At 39.3% G+C, this 22,079-nt stretch overlaps 1 protein-coding gene across 1 annotated transcript in view; it reads left to right on the forward strand.

Moving 5' to 3' along the window:
- The window catches only part of NPSR1 (neuropeptide S receptor 1), a 152,750-nt gene that overhangs the window by 106,821 nt on the left and 23,850 nt on the right, over positions 1 to 22,079 (forward strand). The window contains exons 4-5 of the mRNA XM_001501056.6: positions 10,806 to 10,899; positions 15,882 to 16,083. Coding sequence (XP_001501106.2) covers positions 10,806 to 10,899; positions 15,882 to 16,083 — 296 coding nt within the window. The remainder of the gene's footprint in view (positions 1 to 10,805; positions 10,900 to 15,881; positions 16,084 to 22,079) is intronic.

The raw sequence follows: 22,079 nt of genomic DNA on the forward strand, positions 1-22,079 counted from the left end.
GGACCCACAACAAAGAATATATAACTATGTACCGGGGGGCTTTGGGGAGAAAAAGGAAAAAATAAAATCTTAAAAAAAAAAAAAAAAACTAAGCTTAAAAATATAAGCTTGGAAATGAGCTATTCATAGGGACTTTGAAAATCTCTGACGTAGTCCTGAGAATCTGGAAAACCAAGTCCATACTGAGGACTGTACCTCTGCTCAACAAAAAAAAAAACAGAAAAGGCCCTAAGCTGTCAACTTTGGCTGACTTGAGGCTTTGTGCAAGAACGAAGTGAAGGTAAAGACAGAGTTTTCAGCTGCCTGGCTGAATGTCAAAACTATGCCCCAAAATTCACACTGACCCTCTCTGCAATGACTGGGAAACATATTGGTTCCAGGCATTTAAGAAAATCTCTTTTCCATTATTAGCTAACCACTAAGCTGAGGAGTTTAGTGACTGCACAGAACAAATAATGCACACTTTACAGAATTTTTTCAGAAAAGTCACTAAGCAAACAACAACTATAAAAATCAGCAACAAGCACAAATCCTAGAGAGGAATACAAATTCAATTTCCAGAGTCATCAGTTTTCAACAACAACGATAAAAATAGAGGACACATAAAGAAACAAGAAAGTGTGGCCCAATCACATGGGAAAGAAAATCAAAAGAAACTGTTCCTGAGGAAGCCCAGACATTAGATTTACTTGACAAAGACTCTAAATCTGATATTTTAAATATGTTCAAAAAGCTAAAGGAACCATGTGTAAAGAACTAAGGGAAAGTATGAAAACAATGTCTCAGCAAATAGAGAATAACAAGAAGATGTAGAAAGTATAAAACAAAACCAAATAGAAATTCTAGAGTTGAAAAGTACAATAAGTGAAATGAAAATTTCACTAGAGGGGATCAACAGAAAGTTTAAGCAGGTGGAAAAGACAATGAGCAAACTTAAAAATGAGCTGATTTAAATTATCCGACCAGAGGAATAGAAAGAAAAAATATGAAGAAAAATTAACACAGCCTCAGAGACCTATAAGGCACCATCAAGTATACCAACACAGTCATATTGGGAGTCCAGGAAGAGAAGAAAGAGAGAAGGGGGCAGAGATAATACTTGAAGAAATGATGGCTGAAAACTTACCAAATTCAATCAATAACATTAATCTACACACCTGAGAAGTTCAGTAAATTCCAAATAGGGTAAACTTAAAGAAATCCACACATAAATACATCACAATCAAACTCTGAAGACAAAGACAAGGAAAGAATCTTGAAAGACGCAGGAGGAAAGCAACTCATCATGTACAAGCTTTCCTCAACAACATCGGCTAGTTTCTCATGAGAAAGCACAGAAGCCCATAGAGAATTAGATAACATATTTAAAGTGGTGAAAGAAAAAGAAAAACATGAGAATTCTATATCCAGTAAAACTTCTTCAAAATGAAAGAAGAACTTAAGACATTGCCAGATTAAAAAAAACTGAGAGAATTTGTTACTGGCACATCTCGCCATAAGAAATTTTAAGGGGAGTCCTTCAAGCTGAAATAAAAGGATGCTAGACAACATCCATTCATGATTTTTTAAAAACTCTTAGCAAACTAAGAATAGATGGAAACTTCTTCAACTTCAACTTCAATGAAGATCATCTACAAACCACATACAGCTAACAACTTATTTAATCTTGAGAACATAGAAGCTTTCCCAGTGAGATCAGGAACAAGGCAGGAATGTGCCTTCTCACCACTACTTTTCAACATTGTACCGGAAGTCCTAGCTAATGCAATGAGACAAGAAAAGAAAAGAAAAGTTACATGGATTGGGAAAGAATAAATAAAAGTGTCTTTGTTCACAGAATATATGATAGTTTATGTAGAAAGTCCAAAAGAATCTGACAAAAATAAATTTCTGGAACTACTAAGTGATTATAGCAAGGTTGCAGGATATAAAGTTATTATACAAAAGTCAATCACTTTCCTATATACCAACAATGAACATGTGGAATTTGAAATTAAAAGTATAATACCATTTACATTAGCCCCTCCCATAAAATTAAATACTGATGTATAAATCTTATAAAATATGTATAAGGTCTCTATGAGAAAAATTACAAAATTCTGATCAAAGAAATCCAAGAGAACTAAACAAATGGAGACTATTCCATGATGAAGTATAGGAGGACTCAATATTGTCAAAATGTCAGTTCTTCTCAACTTGATCTATAGATTCAACACAATCTCAATCAAATCCCAGCAAGTTATTTTGTGAATAATTGACAAACTAATTTTAAAATTTATATGGAAAGGCAAAAGACACAGAATATCCAACAAAACATTGAAGGAGAAGAACAAAGTTAGAGGACTGACACTACCTGACTTCAAGACTTACTATAAAGCTGTAGTAATCAAGACAGAGTTGTACAGGCCAAAGAATAGATGAGTAGACCGATGAATAGCAAGATCAAAGAATAGCCAGCCCCAAAACAAGCATGCATAAATATAGCCAACTGATCTTGGGCAAAAGAATAAAGAGAATACAGTGGAGCAAATATAGACTTTTCAGCAAATAGTACCAGAACAGCTGTACATCCACCTGCAAAAAAAAAAAAAAAAAGGAATTCAGACACAGACCTTATATCCATTAAAAAATTAACTCAAAAATGGATCACAGACTTAAGCATAAAATGCAAAACTATAAAATTCCTGTAAGTTAAATGAGAGAAAATCTAGATGACCTTGGGTATGGCAATGACTTTTTAGATACAACACCAAAGGCATAATCCATGAAAGAAAGAATTAATAAGCCATACTTCACTGAAATTAAAACCTTCAGCTCAGCAAAATACACTGTCAAGAGAATGAAAAGACCAGCCACAGACTGGGATAAAATATTTGCAAAAGACATATCTGACAAAGGACTGTTATCAAAAATATACAAAAAACTCTTAAAACTCAACAATAAGATAACAAGCAAACTGATGGAAAAAAGTGCCAAAGGCCTGAACAGGTGCTTCACCAGAGAAGATGTATATGGCTAAAAGCGTATGAAAAGATGTTCAGTATCACATATCATTAGGCAATTGCAAATTGAAACAATGATATACCAATGCACAACTATTAGAATGGACAAAATCCAGAGCCCTAACAACACCAAATGCTGCTGAGGACGTGGAGCAACAGGAACTCTCATTTATTGCTGGTAGGAATGTAGACTAGTACAGCTTCTTTGGAACACACTTTGGCAGTTTTGTACAAAACTGAAAATATGGTCCAGCAATTGTGCTTCTTGGTATTTACCCAAATTAGCTGAAAACTTATGTCCACACAAAAGCCTGTACGCAAATGTTTATAACAGTTTTATGCATACTTGCCAAAACTTGGAAGCAACCAAGATGTCCTTCTGTAGGTGAATAGATAAATAAACTGTAGTCCATCCAGATGATGGAATATTATTCAGCACTAAAAAGAAATGAGTCAGCAATCCATGAAAAGACATGTAGGAATCTTAATGCATATTATTAAATGAAAGAAACCAGTCTGAAAAAGCTAGATACTGTATGATTCCAACTATATGGACTTCTGGAAAAGGCAAAATAAGGAGACTGTAAAAGGATCAGTGGTTGCCAGGGGTTAAGGGAGACAGAGGATTTTTAGGAGAGTGAAACTGCTCGGTGTGATACTCTAATGATGGATACATGCAATTATACATTTGTCAAAACCCATAGACTGTACAACATCATGAGTGAACCCTAATGCAAAGTGTAGACTTTGAGTGATAATGATGTGTCAATGAAGGTTTAGTGATTGTAACAAATGTATCACACTTGTGTGGGATTTGGGTAACAAGAGAGGCTATGCATATGTAAGGATTGTGGGCTTGCAGGAAATCTCTGAACCTTTCACTCAGTTTTCCTTTAAACTTAAAATTGCTCTAAAAAGTAATGCCTATTAAAAAATGGAATGAAATATCCAAGAACTGCGGGAAAATTACAAAACACATAATAAACATGTAATGGAAACACCAGAAGGAGATGAAAGAAAGGAGCAGAAAAAGCATTTGAAGCAATAATGGATGAAAATTTTCCAAAATTAATGATAGACACCAAGCAACAGATCCAGGAATCTCAGAGAGCTCCAAAGCAAGATAAATATGAGAAAAATCTACTCCTAGACATATCATATTCAAACAGAAAACCAAAGACAAACAGAAAATTGTGAGAGAAGTTAGAGGAGGGGAGAAAACCTCACCTATAAAAAAACTAATGATTACCTCTGACTTCCTATCAGAAACCATGCAAGCATGTAGAGAGTGGAGTACAAAATTACACAAGTCTTAAACTGATATCCATGTAAAGAAGGGAAGAGCATCAGAGAAAAATAAGCAAAAGTAAAACAAAATCTTGTATTTTTCTTATTCTCAAGTGATCTATAGATAACTGCTAAATGTAACAATAGCAACAAAGTATTGGATGATTATAGAGTACGGATCAGGGAATTGTACTGTCAGACCACAATGAAATTAAACTAAATATCTGTAACAGAAGGATAGCTTGAAAATCTCAAAATATTTAGAGATTAAATAACACATTTTTAAGTAACATATGAGTCAAAGAAATAATGAAAACATAATTTGTAGGATGCAGTAAGAGCAGTGTTGAGAGAAATTTATAACATTGAATCCTTGTATTAGAAAAGAAAAAAGATCTAAAATCAATAGTCTAATCTTCCACCTTAGGAAACTAGAGAAAGAAGATCCATGGAAACCTAAAGCAAGTAGAATTTTTTTAAAAATTAAAGCAGAACCTTCTCTTGCTTTGGGGTCCTCTGAGATTCTCTTCTTCCACACTGTTAAGTCATAAGCTCATGTCTATTTAAAGAAAGGAAGAACAGCAGAGAAGGAGTAAATGAAGATTCGTATACAGTAGTCAATTGCTTTTTTAATATTCCGGCAATAAACAATTTGAATTTAAAATTAAAAACACAATACCATTCACCTTAGCATTAAAAAAATGAAATACTTAGGTATAAATCTAACAAAATATGTACAAGATCAATACAAAGAAAACTACAATGCTCTGATGAAAGAAATCAAAGAATATTTAAATAAACGGACAGATATTCCAGGTTCATAGACAGGAAGACTCGCTATTGTTAAGATGTCCATTCTGCCCAAGGTGATTTATAAATTCAACGAAATCCCAATCAAAATCCCACTAAGTTACTTCATGGAGTAGACAATCTCTAAAGTATATATGGACAGGCAAAAGACACAGAATAGCCAACACAATACCAAAGAAGAAGTTTAAAGGACTGACGCTATCTGATTCAAGACTTACTATAAAGCTACAGGAATCAAGACAGCATAATATTAGCAAAAGAATTGACGCATTGATCAATGGAAGAGAATAGAGAGCCCAGAAACACATGCACACCAATACAGTCAGTGGATCTTTGACAAAGGAGCAAAGGCAACGCAATGGAGAAAAGATAGTCTATTCCAGAAATGGCATAGACTGCTGGAGTCATTGGACATCCACATGCCAAAAAAATAGCAATTCTAACCACAGACCTAACACCTTTCACAAAAACTAACTCAATATGGATCATAGACTGAATGAACTGTGCAATACTATTAAACTACTAGAAGATGACATAGGATAAAATCTAAGGAGCTTCGGATTCCTCAGTGACTGTTTCGATACAACACCAAAAGCACAATCCGTGAAAGAAAAAATTTAAAAGGTGGACTTTATGAAAATTAAAAACATCTTCTCTGTGAAAGATACTATTAAGAGAAGGAAAAGACAAGGCACAGAATGGGAAAAATGTTTGAGTAATACATATTTGATAAAAGTTTTGTATCCAAAATATATAAAGAATGCTTTAAACTCGGCAATAAGAAAACAGCCCACTTGAAAATGGGCAAAAAAAATCTGAGTGGACACTTCACCAAAGAAAATACACAGATGGCAAACAAACATATGGAAAGAAGCTCAACTAATGTTATATGGCATTAGGGAATTGCAAATTAAAACAACAGTGAGATACCACTACACACCTATTAGAATGGCTAAAGTTCAGAGGCTGACCCCATGGCCGAATGGTGAAGTTCGCACGCTCCGCTGGAGGCGGCCCAGAGTTTTGTCAGTTCGAATCCTGGGCGTGGACATGGCACTGCTCATCAAGCCATGCTGAGGCGGCATCCCACATGCCACAACTAGAAGGACCCACAACTAAGAATATACAACTATGTACCGGGGGGCTTTGGGGAGAAAAAGGAAAGAAATAAAAAAAATCTTAAAAAAAAAAAAAGAGTAGCTAAAGTTCAAAAAACCGACAATGCAAAATTAGTATTTCATCCTCAGCTACTGAGGATGTGTAGCAATAGAGACTCTCATTCTTTCCTTGTGAGAATGCAAAATGGTACAGCCACTTTGGAAGAAAGTTTGGCAGTTTCTTATAAAACTGAACATACAGTTGAGCGCCTAGGCATTTACCCAATTGAGTTGACAACTTATGTTCCCACAAAAGCTTGCGCAAGAATGTTTATAGCAGTTTTATTTATAACTGCCAAAAACTAGAAGCAAGATGTTCTTCAAAAGCCAAATGGGAAGATAAACTATGGTATATCCATACAATGAAATATTATTCAGCAATTAAAAAAAAATGAGCTAGCAAGCCACAAAATGATACATAGAATAAATAAACTGTTACATTCAATAACGGAATATTGTTCAGCAATAAAACAAAATGAGCTATCAAGCCATGAAAAGTCATGGAGGAATCTTAAATGCACATGCTAAGTGTGAAGAAGCCAGTCTGAAAGACTGCATACTGTGTGATTCCAACTATGTGACATTCTGGAAAAGGTAAAACTGTGGAAACAGTAAAAATCAGTGGTTGCTAGGAATTGAGAGAGATTTGAATAGGTAAAGGACAGGAGATTTTTAGGGCAGTGAAACTTTTCTGTAAGATATTGTAATGGTGGCTACATGACATTATGCAATTATCAAAATCCATAGAAGTGTACCACACAAAGAGTGAAACAATACAAACCATGGACTTTAGTTAATAAATGTATCAATATTGATTCATCAGTTTTAACAAAGGAACCACACTGATGTAAGATGTTAATAATAAGGGAAAGTGTGTATGTGTGTATGTGTGGGGGGAGTAATATGGGAATTCTGTACTATCTGTTCAATTTTTTCTATAAATCTAAAATTTTTCTAAAAGTAAATTTTATTAATTTTTTTAAAGTCAGTCCAAGAATCCTCCTTTAAATGAATATGAACCCAATCTGGCATTTTTCTAAGTGAAAATTCTCTAAGCTTCCTGTGTTTAAGTTTCACTTCTCTGCAAGATTTTCTTTGGTTTCATAGTTCCTGGGTCATTTTTGTCAGAATTGAGGAGTGGGGTAGTGAGAATTCAGACATATGTCCTTAAGCTGCCGTCTGTTCTCCAAAAGGCATCCCATATGTTGTTGATGTGTAGAATTTTCATTGTTGACATTTATGAATTGACTATAATTGTACTTTGATTTCCTTCTTGACTCAAGCTAATTATAAGGGTGTTTAAATTTCCAAGTGGTATTTAAAAAAAAACATGATACTAATTTCAGCTTTTATTGCTTGTTTTAAATATGTGAATTGCATAAGTTCCACTTTTTGGAATCTATTGAGGGTTATTTTTTTTCTTGGTAGTTTAATATGTGACCAATTTTTGAAATTTCATTTAGATTTTTCAATAATGTATGTTATTCTTAGTTTGTTTAATTTTTTCTATCTAGGCATTATTGTGTTTTTTCATCTGTAAAACTTTGAACACTTTAGTTATATATATTTAGTGTTCTGTTACTTGTTACTTGTAAGTTTATGAATATTCTACTGCCACTTACATTGTATCTTTTATCAATATAAATAATTGCTTTATCCCAACTAGTACTATTTGTTTTTAATTTAATTTGTCTAATAGTACTATTGTAATGAACGTTGCCTTTTAGTTTTTAGTTGCTTGGTACGCCTTTGATCATCACTCTATTTTTAAACTTTAATAATCATTTGGTTTTAGAGGTTTCTTTTCTAAACAGTACACAGTGGGATTTGGGGAAGGGTTTTGTAAACAGTTTTTGGTTTAGTGAGGGAGCTTAAGCCATTTACATTTTTTGTGACAAATGGTGTTTGGTGTCATTTCAGTCACCTCATTTTAATCTTTCTGTGTTGAATTGTTTTCCTATCTGTTCTTCCTTTTTTATTTGGTTACGAATTATAGTAGGCTGAAAAATGGCCCCCTAAAGATATCTGAATCCTAACCCCTGAAACCTAGGTATGTTACCTTACATGGCAAAAAAGGATTTTGTAGACGTGATTAAGTTAAGGATTTTGAAATCGGAAGATTGTTCTGGTGGGTCCAAATGCGATCATACATCTCCTTGTAAGAGAGAGGCAGAGGGAGATTTGACACCCAGAAGAAGAGAAGGCAGTGTAACCACAAACTCAGAGATGGGGTTGATGTGGCCACAAGTCAAGGAACATGGGCAGCCACCTGATGCTGGAAAAGACAAGGGATGGAGTCTCCTTCAGAGGCTGTGGAGGGAAGTGGCCCAGCCAACACCTTAATTTGGACTCGTTACAATGCTTTCAGACTTCTGGTCTCTCCAGGACTGTGAGAGAATAAGTTTATATTGTTTTAAACCACAAAGTTTGTGGTAATTTGTTGCAGTAGCCATGGGAAACCAATACCTTCTTTTATCTCTATTTTTATTTCATTCTATCATAGCTGACCTTTAATTTTTAAATTTAATGTCTCTATTAAAGTAAAAAACAAAAGAGATGTCTAAATGGAAATTTAACATGATTTCTCTCTCCCCTCGCTCAACTCCCCAGATTTTTCCCCTGGAATGTTTCCTAACTGTATTCAAAGTAATTTTGTAAACATTTCGTGTTTTTCTGGCTCATTGGTTACCGTAGCTGTTACTGTTCTATCCCCTTCCCTCTGCTTGAGTTCTTAATTCTGAAACAATTCTGAATCCACAGAAATATTTCCTCAAGGAAGATTTTTTCAGGAAGGGTATGTGATATTTTCTTCCTTTTTATGTATCTAAGAAAATTATTCTGTGCCTTGGCACAGAAATGATATTTACAAACTTCTTGGATCATAATTTTCTTTTCAAACCTCTGAACATGTTTTGATACTGTTTTCTGACATTTGTTTTTGTGGAGGAGAGGCGTGACAATTTGGGGTGCATTTCTTTTAGGTAACCTTTAAGGTATATATTTTTTACCCTGCCTAGATATTTGAAGACCCTTGAAATTAGATGCTCTTGTTGACCATGTCTTAAAGTAGATCTCTTTTTATGACTGTCACCTGCTCCTCCGGGCACTCTTTACTGTGCCTTTCCTCCTGCTTCAAAGTCTGAACTTGTGTCGGCCGCTTCTCTCAGCACAGCCACAGGTGGTTGAGATTCTTAAGGCCTTCTCCCCGCGACATCCCACTCTACAGGGTTCTGCCCTAGGAAGCTCTCTTTCCCATCCTTCTCTGATGCCACCTCTTCAACTGGGTGTGGCCAGCCTTACCAATTCTGAGTTCATGGATCACACATGCAAATCCCAATTTTGTCTAGGCAGTCATCTGATTTTTTTTGGGGGGGGTGGTTAATTTGGCCATCATTTTTCACTCTGTCATATATCACCTTTTTAGCAAGAGGAGAATTTCTTCTTATATCCTTTAGGGCAGCCTTCAGTCTCTCATCAGTCCTCAGAATCCCCTCCCTGTGACACCTTCCACAACATTAGCACTGAGGTGCATTTGTAGTAGTGTTAGAGAAGTAAAAATAATAAAGAACAATAATGTAGTCGATTGCTATTTGCCTAGGCCAGGGAAAGAACAAAAAGGCACAAATTCAGGACAAAATTATTATCAAAGTGATGTTTTTTCTATTTTGCTTTAGAAGAAATTCAGATACTCACCCCAAGACTTCAGTCTTCAAGTTACTTTTCCACTGGCTCTGGATTTGACCCAAAGGTTACAAAGCAGGATATGGCTGGAATCTTGGTAGAAATGAGGCTCAAAGTCACATTTTCCACCTTGCCTATCCTTTCAGAGATATTTCATTTAACTACATTTTTGAGTATGCTCTTCATATGCAATATACTAACCTATTATATTCCAATTTTTTTCTCTGCAAAGTATGCAAATTACACTGTAATTAACACAAGATAATTTAAGGGCACGAGTCAGGTTAATAAAAGAAGATGGGAAGGAGGAAGAGGAGACCCAAGGACTGACTAGTGACCAGCTCTGCTAGAGAAGTGCTGGAGGAGGGAGAGCTCTGAGGGTGTCAGCACAGACGATGACAAATGCTTCAACACACCACGTAGTCTCCCTGAAGCCAGATCCTTTCTATCTGTCAACAACTCACACTGATAAAAGGCAAATGAACTTTTGTTTCTAATTATTCTGGAATGTCAATTGTGGCAGAGAAAATTAATTTAGCTTTAAAAGTCAATTACAAACAAATGTACCATGCAAATGTCAAGAGGGACTGATCCTGAAATACGGAGTCTCCAAGAAGCCAAATGAATGAGTGAGCAAGTGAAAGCTGGAAACCTTCTCACCTGCCACCGCTGGTAACGCAAATTCCAGTGCCAAGAACCACAATCCGCTTCCTGACGTGGGCAGGCAGTCATTCCTCTCCCTAACCCAGACCTCACCCCTCCATTGGTTCAGTGCTCAGGTTTCCAAATAGCACAAAATGTTCTTCTTTCTTGATGTACATTCCTCACTTCTATGAAGTCATCCACCTCCTCTCATTTCTGCCTTCAGGTTGTGCTGCTCTACGCCTCTACCTATGTCCTGGTGTCTCTCAGCATAGACAGATACCACGCCATCGTCTACCCCATGAAGTTCCTGCAAGGAGGTGAGCTGGCTTGACCAAGTGCTATTCTGTAAGGAGTCATCCTTGAGGGAAGGTGGGATTGTTATCGCTAATATTATACCCTTAACAATGGTTCTCTTCCTCCCCGTTTCTTCTCCTCCTCCCCCACGTCATGGATCTGACGGTCCAAAAAAATATAGGAAAGAAAGTTTGGGTGCCTGAGAAAATGCTGATGGTCCACGGGTGGCTAAGAACCACTAGGGAAGGTGGTTTGCTGACCATTCACCTTGGTGCTAATGCCTCCAGCTTTGTCCTTTAGAGCAGTGTTGACACACAAACCTGTCCAAAAAATGAACACCCCAGCTTCAACTTGTTCATTTTCCAGAAACAAACCCCTTGCCGTCCTTGCCCCAAAACCATAGAAATAATTGGAAAGATATTTTTAGTTGATAATCATCCTGGAAACAAGGAAAATCCTTCTCAATCCATAGATAGTGAGGAATTCCTAAAAGAAAGAAGAAGCTGGGTCAGAGGGAAGACTGAAACCACATAGCCCAAAATACCCACAGATGATGCCGCAGCACTGTGGGAGGAGTATTGGGAGCACGTCCTGAAGGGACCGTGTAAACTCTCAGAGCAAGAAGGACTCAAGGTAACTGGCAGGGTGATTCCTGGAACACAATGAGGAGGGTTAATCACAGCATGTCTCCCTTCCTGCCATCCTCCCCCTTCCCAGACGGATAGCTAGGATGGAGGTCCCGGGATGGTGGGTACCTAGTCACAGGTCTAATTGTCCATTACTCTGTCTACAGGCAGAGCCCACTCTCCTCCATGACCCCTTAAAGCAAGTAAGCACTCAACGTTTGTGGACCTGCCCTATGCTCTCCCGAGCAGGCTGTGAAAACTGATAAAATGAGGAACCTAGTATGAAACCTTGACTACAAAGATGAGGTGCAATCAAATATCATAAAAAATGTGACGAAGCCGAACTGGAAAATAGATAATACATTTAAAATACCATTCTGCAGAATTTACACCTAAGGAAGCAAAATTAGTAGAGCAAGCAGAATTTTAGAATTAAGTTGAATTAATGTCATCAGTTACTCTTGAGTACATTAGACAGTCTTGGCACAGATACTTTGAACGGCAAATTAACAATATCTAATTAAAATATAAAATGTGCTGCCCTTTGACATAGAAATTCTACTTCTCGATATCGTCTCTGGAGAAACACCCACATGTGTGTGTGTATACGCATGTGTCGTGTATTGTAGCCTTACTTAGACTAGCAGGAACTCAGTGCGAACCTTGATGTCCCTCAATGGAGGAATGTCTATCCCACATAGGTTTCAGTTGCTTAGGTTTCTTGATTGCATACTATGTGCCATTCATGATTCTACGTTCTTTAGGTATGTTAAACACTTCAATTCTCACAACAGCTCTGTGAGGTAGGTTTTATTATTATCTGCACCTTACAGTCTGGGCAATTGCAATTCAGAGAGTTAAAGTAACTCGTCCAAGGTCACACAGCTAGTAGGTACAAGGGGCAGGATTTGAACCCAGACGTGGTCTGTCTGGGTCTAGCTTGGATGCCCTTAACTACTACACATCCTGCTTCTCAATGAGGAGATAATTGAGCCATGGGCAGTAGTACACACTCACGTGAAAAGATCTACATCACAATTTGAGTGATAAAAACAATGAATACAATAATCCATGCAATATAACATTAACGTAAAGAAGGAAACTCAAAACAATGCTAGACATTGTGTACAAAGAATGAGAAAGTTAAGAGCAGAAGGAGAGAAGGCAAGAAAAAGGGAGGTCCCACAATAATAAGAATCGCCTACAAGGACACACACTAACCTGTCCTCATTTCTGGGGAGTTGGACTAGCCATAGTGACCACAGGGACTTACATGCAAGAAGGTAATTTCACACCAGAAACATATTGTTGTGTTGGGTGCAATTAAAAGTAATTCAAATTAGAATTTACACCCTTTTTAGGCATTTTCTAGGTTTCGTGTGTGTTTCTATGGAAGCTGTGCAACCAGCACCAAGCCTCCTGGACACTGTCAGGCCCTAGTGGTTATCGTAGAGAAGGAGGCAGAGAATGGGATGAGGGGAAACTAGAGAGACAGTTTATGATGTGTGTATGCAAGAATGTAATACACTGATTCATCCATCTACTTATTTACGCCCAGCAGGCTCCAGCAAGAGTTGAATGTAGTGTATACAAAAAGACACCTACATTAGAGTGTTTCAAGGGGAAGAAATAGGAGCGAAGGGAAAATAAGTATAAGAAAATGTGTAAAGGGTGTCCCAGGATACTTGCTGGAGCTGAAGACTTCAGGATCCATAGCCAAGAGGGAAACATGGTCAGTTACATATCTCATCATATTCATCAGGCCAAAAAAAAATCAACTGTTTAGCTCAGGGGAAATATGACTAGTTCTAGGAGACACTGTGCAATATCACAAACAGACTCCTAAATTACCAGAAAGGCAGCAATGAATATTATAGCGTTCTTTTAAAGATGTGAAGCAATTTATTTCATCACTACAAAATTAACAGAGGCTCGATGTAGGGCGCTTGGAAAATAATCATCTCCAATAGCTTTGGGGAAAGATGAAAGCTTGGAAACAGACATTAGCCATTTTCCCTTCTTCTGCCCCATTCCAACTGAAGTCATGGAAGAAACATACAAATGGGGGAGACCTGTAGCTGGGATGGGAGCCAAGGAGAGATGCCATCCAAATATCAGAAATTTCAAGGAATTCCCAGTACACAGCGAGCAGGTTTAACATGGGGATCAAGCCCCCTCAGAAAGCTGCATGGCCTTGTAGGAAGTCGGAAAGGTCCTCATAGTTATAGGGTGAGGTGGTAGGTGAGAAGAGGGCGTGAGAGGGTCCAGGGAACCTACGCTGGAGTCGTCTTGGGGCTACAGCTCATGGGAGTTCAAGGGCAGCTGTAAGGGGCAGCGTTAGGAGTTTATGCATCTTATCTGAGAAGCCAGGAGAAGGAGATTTCTCATGGAGCAGCAGAGCTCTCCCACGAAGAATGGAGCAGGTGGAAGCCGGGAGGGAGTCCCACGTGGCTGAGCAGACACAAGGCAGTGACAACCAAACCAGAGGAAGGAGAGGACACTGGGAGGCCACATTTTACTGATTTTTTTTACTGCTTTTCACTGAAGTGGTAGTTTCCTTAGCCAGCAACTCCAGAGAAGTTGACGATTTTCAGGCTCTTCAGGAAAAAGTAAATATGAGAACAATTGGGAAAACATCAACTAATAATGAAGCTAGATCTGCAGTGCCAGAAATTAAAACATAATATAAAACTTGATAATTAAAACAAGATGACACTGGAACCAGAATAACCTAATGTAAAGCATGTGGAATACCAAATCAGTTAGAAAAGAATGAATTAGTCAGTACGTGGTGCTAGAATAGCTCTCCAGCCATTTAAAAATACGTTAAATCACCACCTGTCACAGCTAATTACAGAGAAATTCCAGTTGGACTGAAAAAGTAAAAATTTTAAACATGAAAGGATATGGGTGTGGGTAAAACTTTTACAGTTTTGGTGTGGAAAAGATCTTTCTAGGAATAATACCAAAAGCAGAGACAATAAGCAAAACATAGATTTTACTATATAAAAATTTAAAATTATTTATATAAATAATAAACATTGTAAACATGTTTAAAAAACAAAATGACAAATAGAAAACATTTACATATAACAGGCAAAGAGCTAAAGATCCTTATAAAGAACTCTGGCAAAGCGATTAGAACATACCAATTGAAAAAGTAGGCAAAGGACATGCACAAAGTGTTAAGAAACAGGGAAACACAAATGAATAAAAGATATACAGAAATGCTCTTTTCACTACTAATTATGGAACTGCAAGATTAGACATTTGCATAGAAAATCTTACCAACCAAATAACAAGATTAAGAGGAAGAATCTTCTGGGGGTGAGAGAATATAAGTAAATGGGAACTTCTGTACACTTCCTGTGGGAGCCTAAAAATTGTAGACACTTTTGGGGGAAATTTAACAATATTTTCCCAAATCTTCTGATTATAAGAGTTCATCCTAAGGAAACAACCAGAGCAGTGCCAAGAGATACCTATGAATTATTTATAATAAAAAATAATTGGAAACCATTTAAATACTTAATAATAGGCTACTGATAAAATCGGAGTTTGAGGTAACCATGGAAAAATGTTATTTTATCAGTACTCTTCAAAGGGCACTTCACACACTGGCCCACTGAGGGCTCAATTTGTGGAACTACTCCAGGGCAGGTCTGGAAGTTTCTGGTTCTCACCCAGCTTCAACCTGAGCTACCTGGGCTTCCTGCACTGGGCTGAAGATAAAATTATATTTGAGAAAAGCTCTTACTACCTGAAAAATTCTGAATGCCACTTGTATAGACGCAGAATTCTTGACACAAAAAGATGGTCAAATTGTTTTTAGAGAAAATAATTAGGTTAAAGCATATATATTATTATTTCATCTTTATATATATGTAATCTATACATTATGTATGAATGTATTATCAAAATTTAAACTGGATGTTTCTGGGGGTGCCACTTTGCTACAACAGAAGGACGCCAGACGGACCAAGGCTGCGTCCCTGCCTTTGAAGATCAGCAGCGTAACCAGAGGCACGCATTCGCACAGCAAACCGTTAAATGTATATGGGACAAACAGAGCTCCCTGATACTATGGGAACGGATGCCTCGACATTTCAAGTCAGGAGAGGGGAAGTAGCAATTAGGGGGCACGGCCCTTATGCCAGGCAGGGTGTCAGCTTCTGTGCAGGGGTTCTCCCTAATCTCTCTCATCCTTGCATCAGCCCCAGATGCGGGTCCTGTGATCCCCATTTACACATGAGGAAACTGAGGCCCTGGGAGGTCCAGAGTTCCTCTCACATAGAGACCCTTTTCTATACTCGACTCCAATTGTGCTCCCCAAAGGATGTTTCCAGATGCCCAGCCATCCCTCTCTTTTCTTTGAGCAGAAAAGCAAGCCAAGGTCGTCATTGTGATTGCCTGGGGCCTCTCTTTCCTGTTCTCCATTCCCGCCCTGATCATATTTGGGAAAAGGAAGCTCCCCAGTGGTGAAGTACAGTGCTGGGCCCTGTGGCCTGATGACTCCTACTGGACCCCGTACATGACCATCGTGGCCTTCCTGGTGTACTTCATCCCTCTGACCATCGTCAGGTAAGAGGCCAGCAGGCCAGACCCACGGGGGCCTTCCTGGGTTGCCAACTGCTGCTCTCTCCCCTGTAGGCCACTCATTATTCCTAGTGTCCTTGGGAGAACAGGCCAGGCCACAGGATTTTACCTAAAGCTACTATGTGCTAAGTCCAACTGCTCCAAAGCGGAAGAAGGAGGAGGGAACTAACCTTTTCTGAGTAACATGGAACAGGCTTTGTACTAAATGACTACCAATTATCCCATTAACCACACTACAACTCTATGAAATAACTATTGCTGTCCCCATCTTATGAATGATAAAATTCAAGCTCAGAGAGGTTAAGTAACTTACCCAACATCACACAGGATTTAAACCCAGGTTTGTTGCGTGTCAAACCTGTTCTTTCTCCTATATCATGCAGCCTTTCAAATATAAGACCTGGTACCGCTTTCAGAAATCTTGTAATTGAAAAAGTAGACATACTTGAAACAAAACTGAATAAAAAGCACAGTAGGCACAAAAACCATGCTAGAGAGTGTGTGCAGTGAGGTCAGGTAATGGCAGGGAATACTTTCTGGAAGCCACCATTGAAGGAGGGAAGGATTCAGACAGGAGAAGGGGAAGGTGGAAAGAAAGCAGGTTTCCTGGCCAGCAGAGGTCAGAGTGTGTGGCGACAAGGAAGGACAGGCAGACAGTGCCTGTGGGGGAGAAGTTGGCAATAAGCTCTTTCTGGGTGGGGTGAGGCTCCATGGTGAAGGGCCTTAGCAACCAAGCCATAGGAGGTTCTTTTTGTCCTGCAGCCAATGGTGAGCCAAAGATGGTCTTTCAGCTGTGAAGACCATGACCACCTGGACAAGGCAGGGTCTCACTAGGTCACATGGCAGGATCGCCTCTGAGAGGGTGGCCCTGCAAGGGTGGATGGGATGGGGGACTGCAGGGAGTTATCTAGCATGTTGAGTGTGTACGTGGACCATGCTGCTCCTGCACCTCTCATGCATCCCCAAGCCCGCCATGATGTGTCCCATAACTTGTCCTGGGAGATGGAAGACCAGCCTTGGATATTGACAGTATAAACAATGCTGTGATAAAAATCTTTGTACTTAAAATTATTCATGAGTCTCTGATGATTTCCTCGGAGCTCAGTTTAGTGGAATTGCTAGAGCAAAGATGATGCCCATTTTAAGACTTGTGACAGATATTCATAAACCGCCCTCCAGAAAAGGCATATTCCTGCCAACAGCAAACAGGAGCTCTGACTGTTCTTCCACTGACCCAACAGAAGTGGTACCATGTCTTCCTTACATCTTTGCCAAACATAGAAGTTAAAAAATGTATCTCATTGTTTCAATATGCTATTCTTTGATTATTAAGGGGTTAGGTATTTTTCAAATGTTTTCTGACTTTATGGGTTATCGTTTGTTCGTGCTTTTGGCTCATCTTTATTCTCGTAAAATACTAAAGCTGGAGAAATGCTGTCCATCATATAGTCCAGCCCCTGAATTTTCACAAGAGTAGACTTAGGGCTAAAAGAAGCAAAATGACTTGCTCTCCATCAGAGGTCAAGCTGGGCAGGAGCACGGTGACCTCCATGACCAGCCCAGCAGCCTTGCTGAGATTTGAGATTGTCCCGTGATCTCTGTGAATTCACAAATTAACATCTACATTTTTATCTCAACTCACTGCCTTCCTCTCCGCCAACTTGAACTTGGGAGGAAACTTGAAGGAAAGGTGAAGGTTATTTAGACAGTCAGTCGTAGGTAAGTCATAGCTGCGTTCGAGGGGCACAGGGAAGAGGAGAGAGGCTAGTCATAGTGGTAAGAAAGCAGCTCAGGCTGTCACCGGCAACTGACGCATTGATTTCAGTAACAGTGCATGTCCTCGCTTCTCTCCTGATTGACTTCCCATCAGCTGGTGAAATCAGTCAAAACTCCTGCTCAGCGGGGCGGATACAGTGCGCGAGCCACGTGGCTCATGATGCGCTGTCTGAACAGATCTATCATTTGGCTCTTTTACTGTCCTAAATTCCCCCCATTAATTCGAGCTGCTTCTTCCCACCAGGACCTCTCCCGAAACTTGCCTGCAGCCCAAGTTGTGCATTATTTAGTGTCATTGGGAAAAGCAAAGTATGATTTGGTGATTAGAAGGGATGTCTTCAAAAGCAAGTTTCACTCAGCGCTCATCAGACTAAGGCCTCCTTAAATCCTCTTCACACTCCTTGCTTCCAGCCACGGCAGAACTAAGGAAGTCCCAAATGAGCTCCCTCAGTCCTTGCGCTTCTCTGAAGCGTTTCCTACCTGCCCAGTCGTTACGTTCACTCTTCCGTGGTCAGGCTCCTGCCGAAGAAAGAGCTTCTCTCTGGGCACACAGCATCCTCTACCTCGGTCAGCTCCTCCTCTCTTCTTGAACCAAGACCAGGCCCTGGTGGAATTTTGTGAGGAATTTGTTTTCCAACTAGTTCCTAGGATAAGTTGCTTCAATTTTGTCTCTCAGAGCTAAGGTTTAAGTCCTTTTTTGTTTTCTTTCTTTCCTTTTTAACCACACTTTGCCCTCTGAGTTTGATTCTGTTGCTTTTGGCTCTTTTAGATAAAGTTAAACTCTTAATTCCAAGCTTAACTAGACAAAAGATACCACTCGAAGAAGGCGTTCACTCACTTTGTTAACCGTTCCTCATCTTCATTATTACTCATGCATGCCATATACATGTATATATCTTTACCAAATTGATATGTGCTATATATATATATATATATATATATACACACATATATATACGTAATAGGAGTTGTATTATCTGTTGCAAACTCTCCTGAGAGCTGTGTATGAGTAAAGAGTTAGCTGTTCTGTCATCAACTAAATCAGGCTCCTGAGACTTGAAAGCGTAGTGACTGACAGTAAAGGCAATATATTGTTTTCTGGGTCAACACAACTCCTGTTGTTTCAAAATTCACTTGACATAACTATCTAACTCTTTCTGAGGAGGTTATTAGCCTTGGTGTAATTGCTGTACTTTGGCTATGGTTATTTTCTTACCATCTCATTGATTTCTCATTCTCCTATCATTTTTATTTCTAGGAGATAAAGGTAAAGACATAAAAGATCCATGGCTGACAATTGCAAAGGAATAAGTAGAAAAAAGCATGTTTGTCATAGAGCATTGATTTGTGTTATATGAAGATACCAATTTGTTTTGCTTGAGGAATGGGCACCAGACTGTGGGAAATCCCCATGCTGAGGCTGGTAGCCTTGTGGAATACAAGGCCATGATGAGCCAAAGGACCCCAGGGGCCTGCCCAGCACTGTCCATGGGCGTGAGGTCCAAGGCCAAAGAAGAAGACCCCTCACATCGGTGAAGGAAGTGACATCCTATACTGTTACCCAAGGGGTGATAAGAGTTATGTCTTTTGAAAAAGCCATTCTTACTAGTTTGCTAGGTTATGGTAGATGTTTGTGATTAAATTTCCAATATCCATTCCACTCTAAGCTACACATGGCAACCCCTCCTCTCGGGCATGTGAATGGTTCAGGAATGGCCATGTGATCCAGTTCTAACCAATGAAATGTGAAGGAGTATCTCCTAAGAGCTTTTGGAAAAGATGGTTTCTCATCTTCTTCTGGACATCGCTGTCTCTGGATTGCACCTGGAGCTGTTGCAAAGACACCTACACTGAAAAAGAAAAGAGGAAGGGATGGAAGGAACCCAGATTTCTAAAGGTCAGCTTTGAGAGGCCAGCCTGGCAGGGGTTAAGTTCTCATGTTCTGCTTCAGCGGCCCAGGGTTCGCGGGTTCGGATCCCTGGTGTGGACATGGCACCGCTTGGTAGGCGTCCCACATATAAAGCAGAGGAAGATGGTCATGGATGTTAGCTCAGGGCCAGTCTTCCTCAGAAAAGAGAGGAGGATTGGTGGCGAATGTTAGCTCAGGGCTAATCTTCCTCAAAGAAAGAAAGAAAGAAAGTTCAGCTTTGACCCTTTGAAGTCCCAAATATGGGAAAAAAGAAATATTCTAATTGTTTAGACCAATTTGAGTTGGGAGTTTCCTGTACCTTGCTACAAAAAACATCCTCACTGATACCCAACTGTCCATACTTACTGGTTCCAGACATCAGTGAATTTATCTGAACTTCTGAAGTCATCAGAGTAAACTCTGACCTTTAGGAAATGTCAGTTAATTCAGTGGTACCAAGTGAATCACTAAGGGCATCCCTTTGATTGGCTTTCTGTGTCCTGAGAGCCCACTGAACCTGATACCAATAGACTGTATATATCAGGACTTTAAGTTTTTCTTAGCTTCTTAAGTACCAAGCTATTACTACATTTTCCCCAAAAGTTGTGTCTGCCTTCACATCTCCCTGAGCCCAACTACACACAGATATGCTTCTGAGACCCTGACCCTTTATGCCTCTTTCCACTCATTCATCATTCCCAGAAATACCTGTAGGGCACATATACTCTGCCAGACACTGGTCCAGGCTAGGGAGATAGAGAAATGGCAAGACATACATAGTGTCTGGGTTCAGGGATCTTCCTGTATAACAGAGAAGGCAACCAATTAAGAGAGAAGTTACAACACAATGTAATGAGCGTTATGGCAGAGTATAGAGAGTCCTATGGGATCCATAGCAGGGGGGGATCTAGGAATCAAAGAGGGCATTCAGGAAGTAAATAGAAACATATAAACCACATGTAGCCCAAATACATGCCCCAGAGGAAATTGTGCACCCTCCTTGCTGTGAGACAACATCATATGCTGGTTAACAAGCCTTTGAAGTCAGAGGATCCAGACTATGGTACACCTCTGCCATCCTCCAGCTTTTTAAACTCAGACAAGTTACTGAACCTCTCAAAGTTGAAGTCTTCCCATCTAGCAAATGGAAATAATACTAGCATCGACCCTATAAAGTAGTTGTAGAGAGTAAATGAGATAATTTCCACTAAGGGCTTGGAATAATTCTTGGTTGACTGTTATAGTGAGCAAGACGCTACCACTGTCACTATCAACATCACATCAGAGCTTTGGTGGCCAACAGACCTTGATTTGAATCTCATCTCTGACACTCTCTAGTCATGGACCTCACCCTTGTTATCCATAAAATGGGGGCAATAAAGTCCTCTGCCCATAGTTCATATATGAAATCATAAAGTAAGAACTTGTGTGAAATAAAACTGACAATCAATATGTATTAAGCATTTACCACACAGTGCCCATTACCATGTTAACTGATGAAGTTAATGAGACAAGGATGTAAAGTGCTTTAGAGAGAGACTGGCATACTGCAGGGCTCAATACTGCCCGCTTCCCTCCTGACCATGCCCTCATGGATACTGGGGTGAGAAGTGGGGCACACGACTCTTGTTTCTCTTTCAGGATTCCTAAACCAAATGGCTCAGATTGCTTCCAGAGCATATTCTCTCTTCCCTATCTTCAGGCCACGCTACCGTAGTCATTTCACAAAGAGATGGAATAAAATGCAAAGACAATTGAGTCGGTAGACACTCCCATGACTATCGCCATCTTTCACTCAGTCTAATTAAATGACTTCCTATCCACTCTTTAGCCTTTTCAATCTCTGCTCCACACCACAGCCAGGGCCATCATTTTTATTTGGGAAATTGCTAATCATACAAAAGAGTACGAAATAAAAAGTAAAAATCTTCCTCCCACTTCCCTCCCTGTCCCACTCCTCAGAAGTGGCACTGTTAAGAATTTCTTGTATACCCTTCCAGGACTGTTCAATTTCTATCCCAGCATATACCTACGCATAGAAACAGATTAAATATACTGAAGAATGTCTGATCTTTGAAAGAAAATGTTTCATTTCACTTTCCTGCTTAAGCCCTTCAGTGGATTTCCATTGTTTCAGGATAAAGTTCAAAACCTTTAACCCCACACACAAGGCCATGCATGATCTGGTCCTTGCCTCACTCTCCATCCTCCTCTTAGGCCACACAAACTGTCTATGCACATGCTTCAGCCACACTGTCTTTCTCTAAGTTCTTCACATGTGCCATGCTCCATCCTG

This window comes from Equus caballus, chromosome 4 (genome assembly GCF_041296265.1).
Source record: "Equus caballus isolate H_3958 breed thoroughbred chromosome 4, TB-T2T, whole genome shotgun sequence".
Taxonomy (NCBI): Eukaryota; Metazoa; Chordata; class Mammalia; order Perissodactyla; family Equidae; genus Equus; species Equus caballus.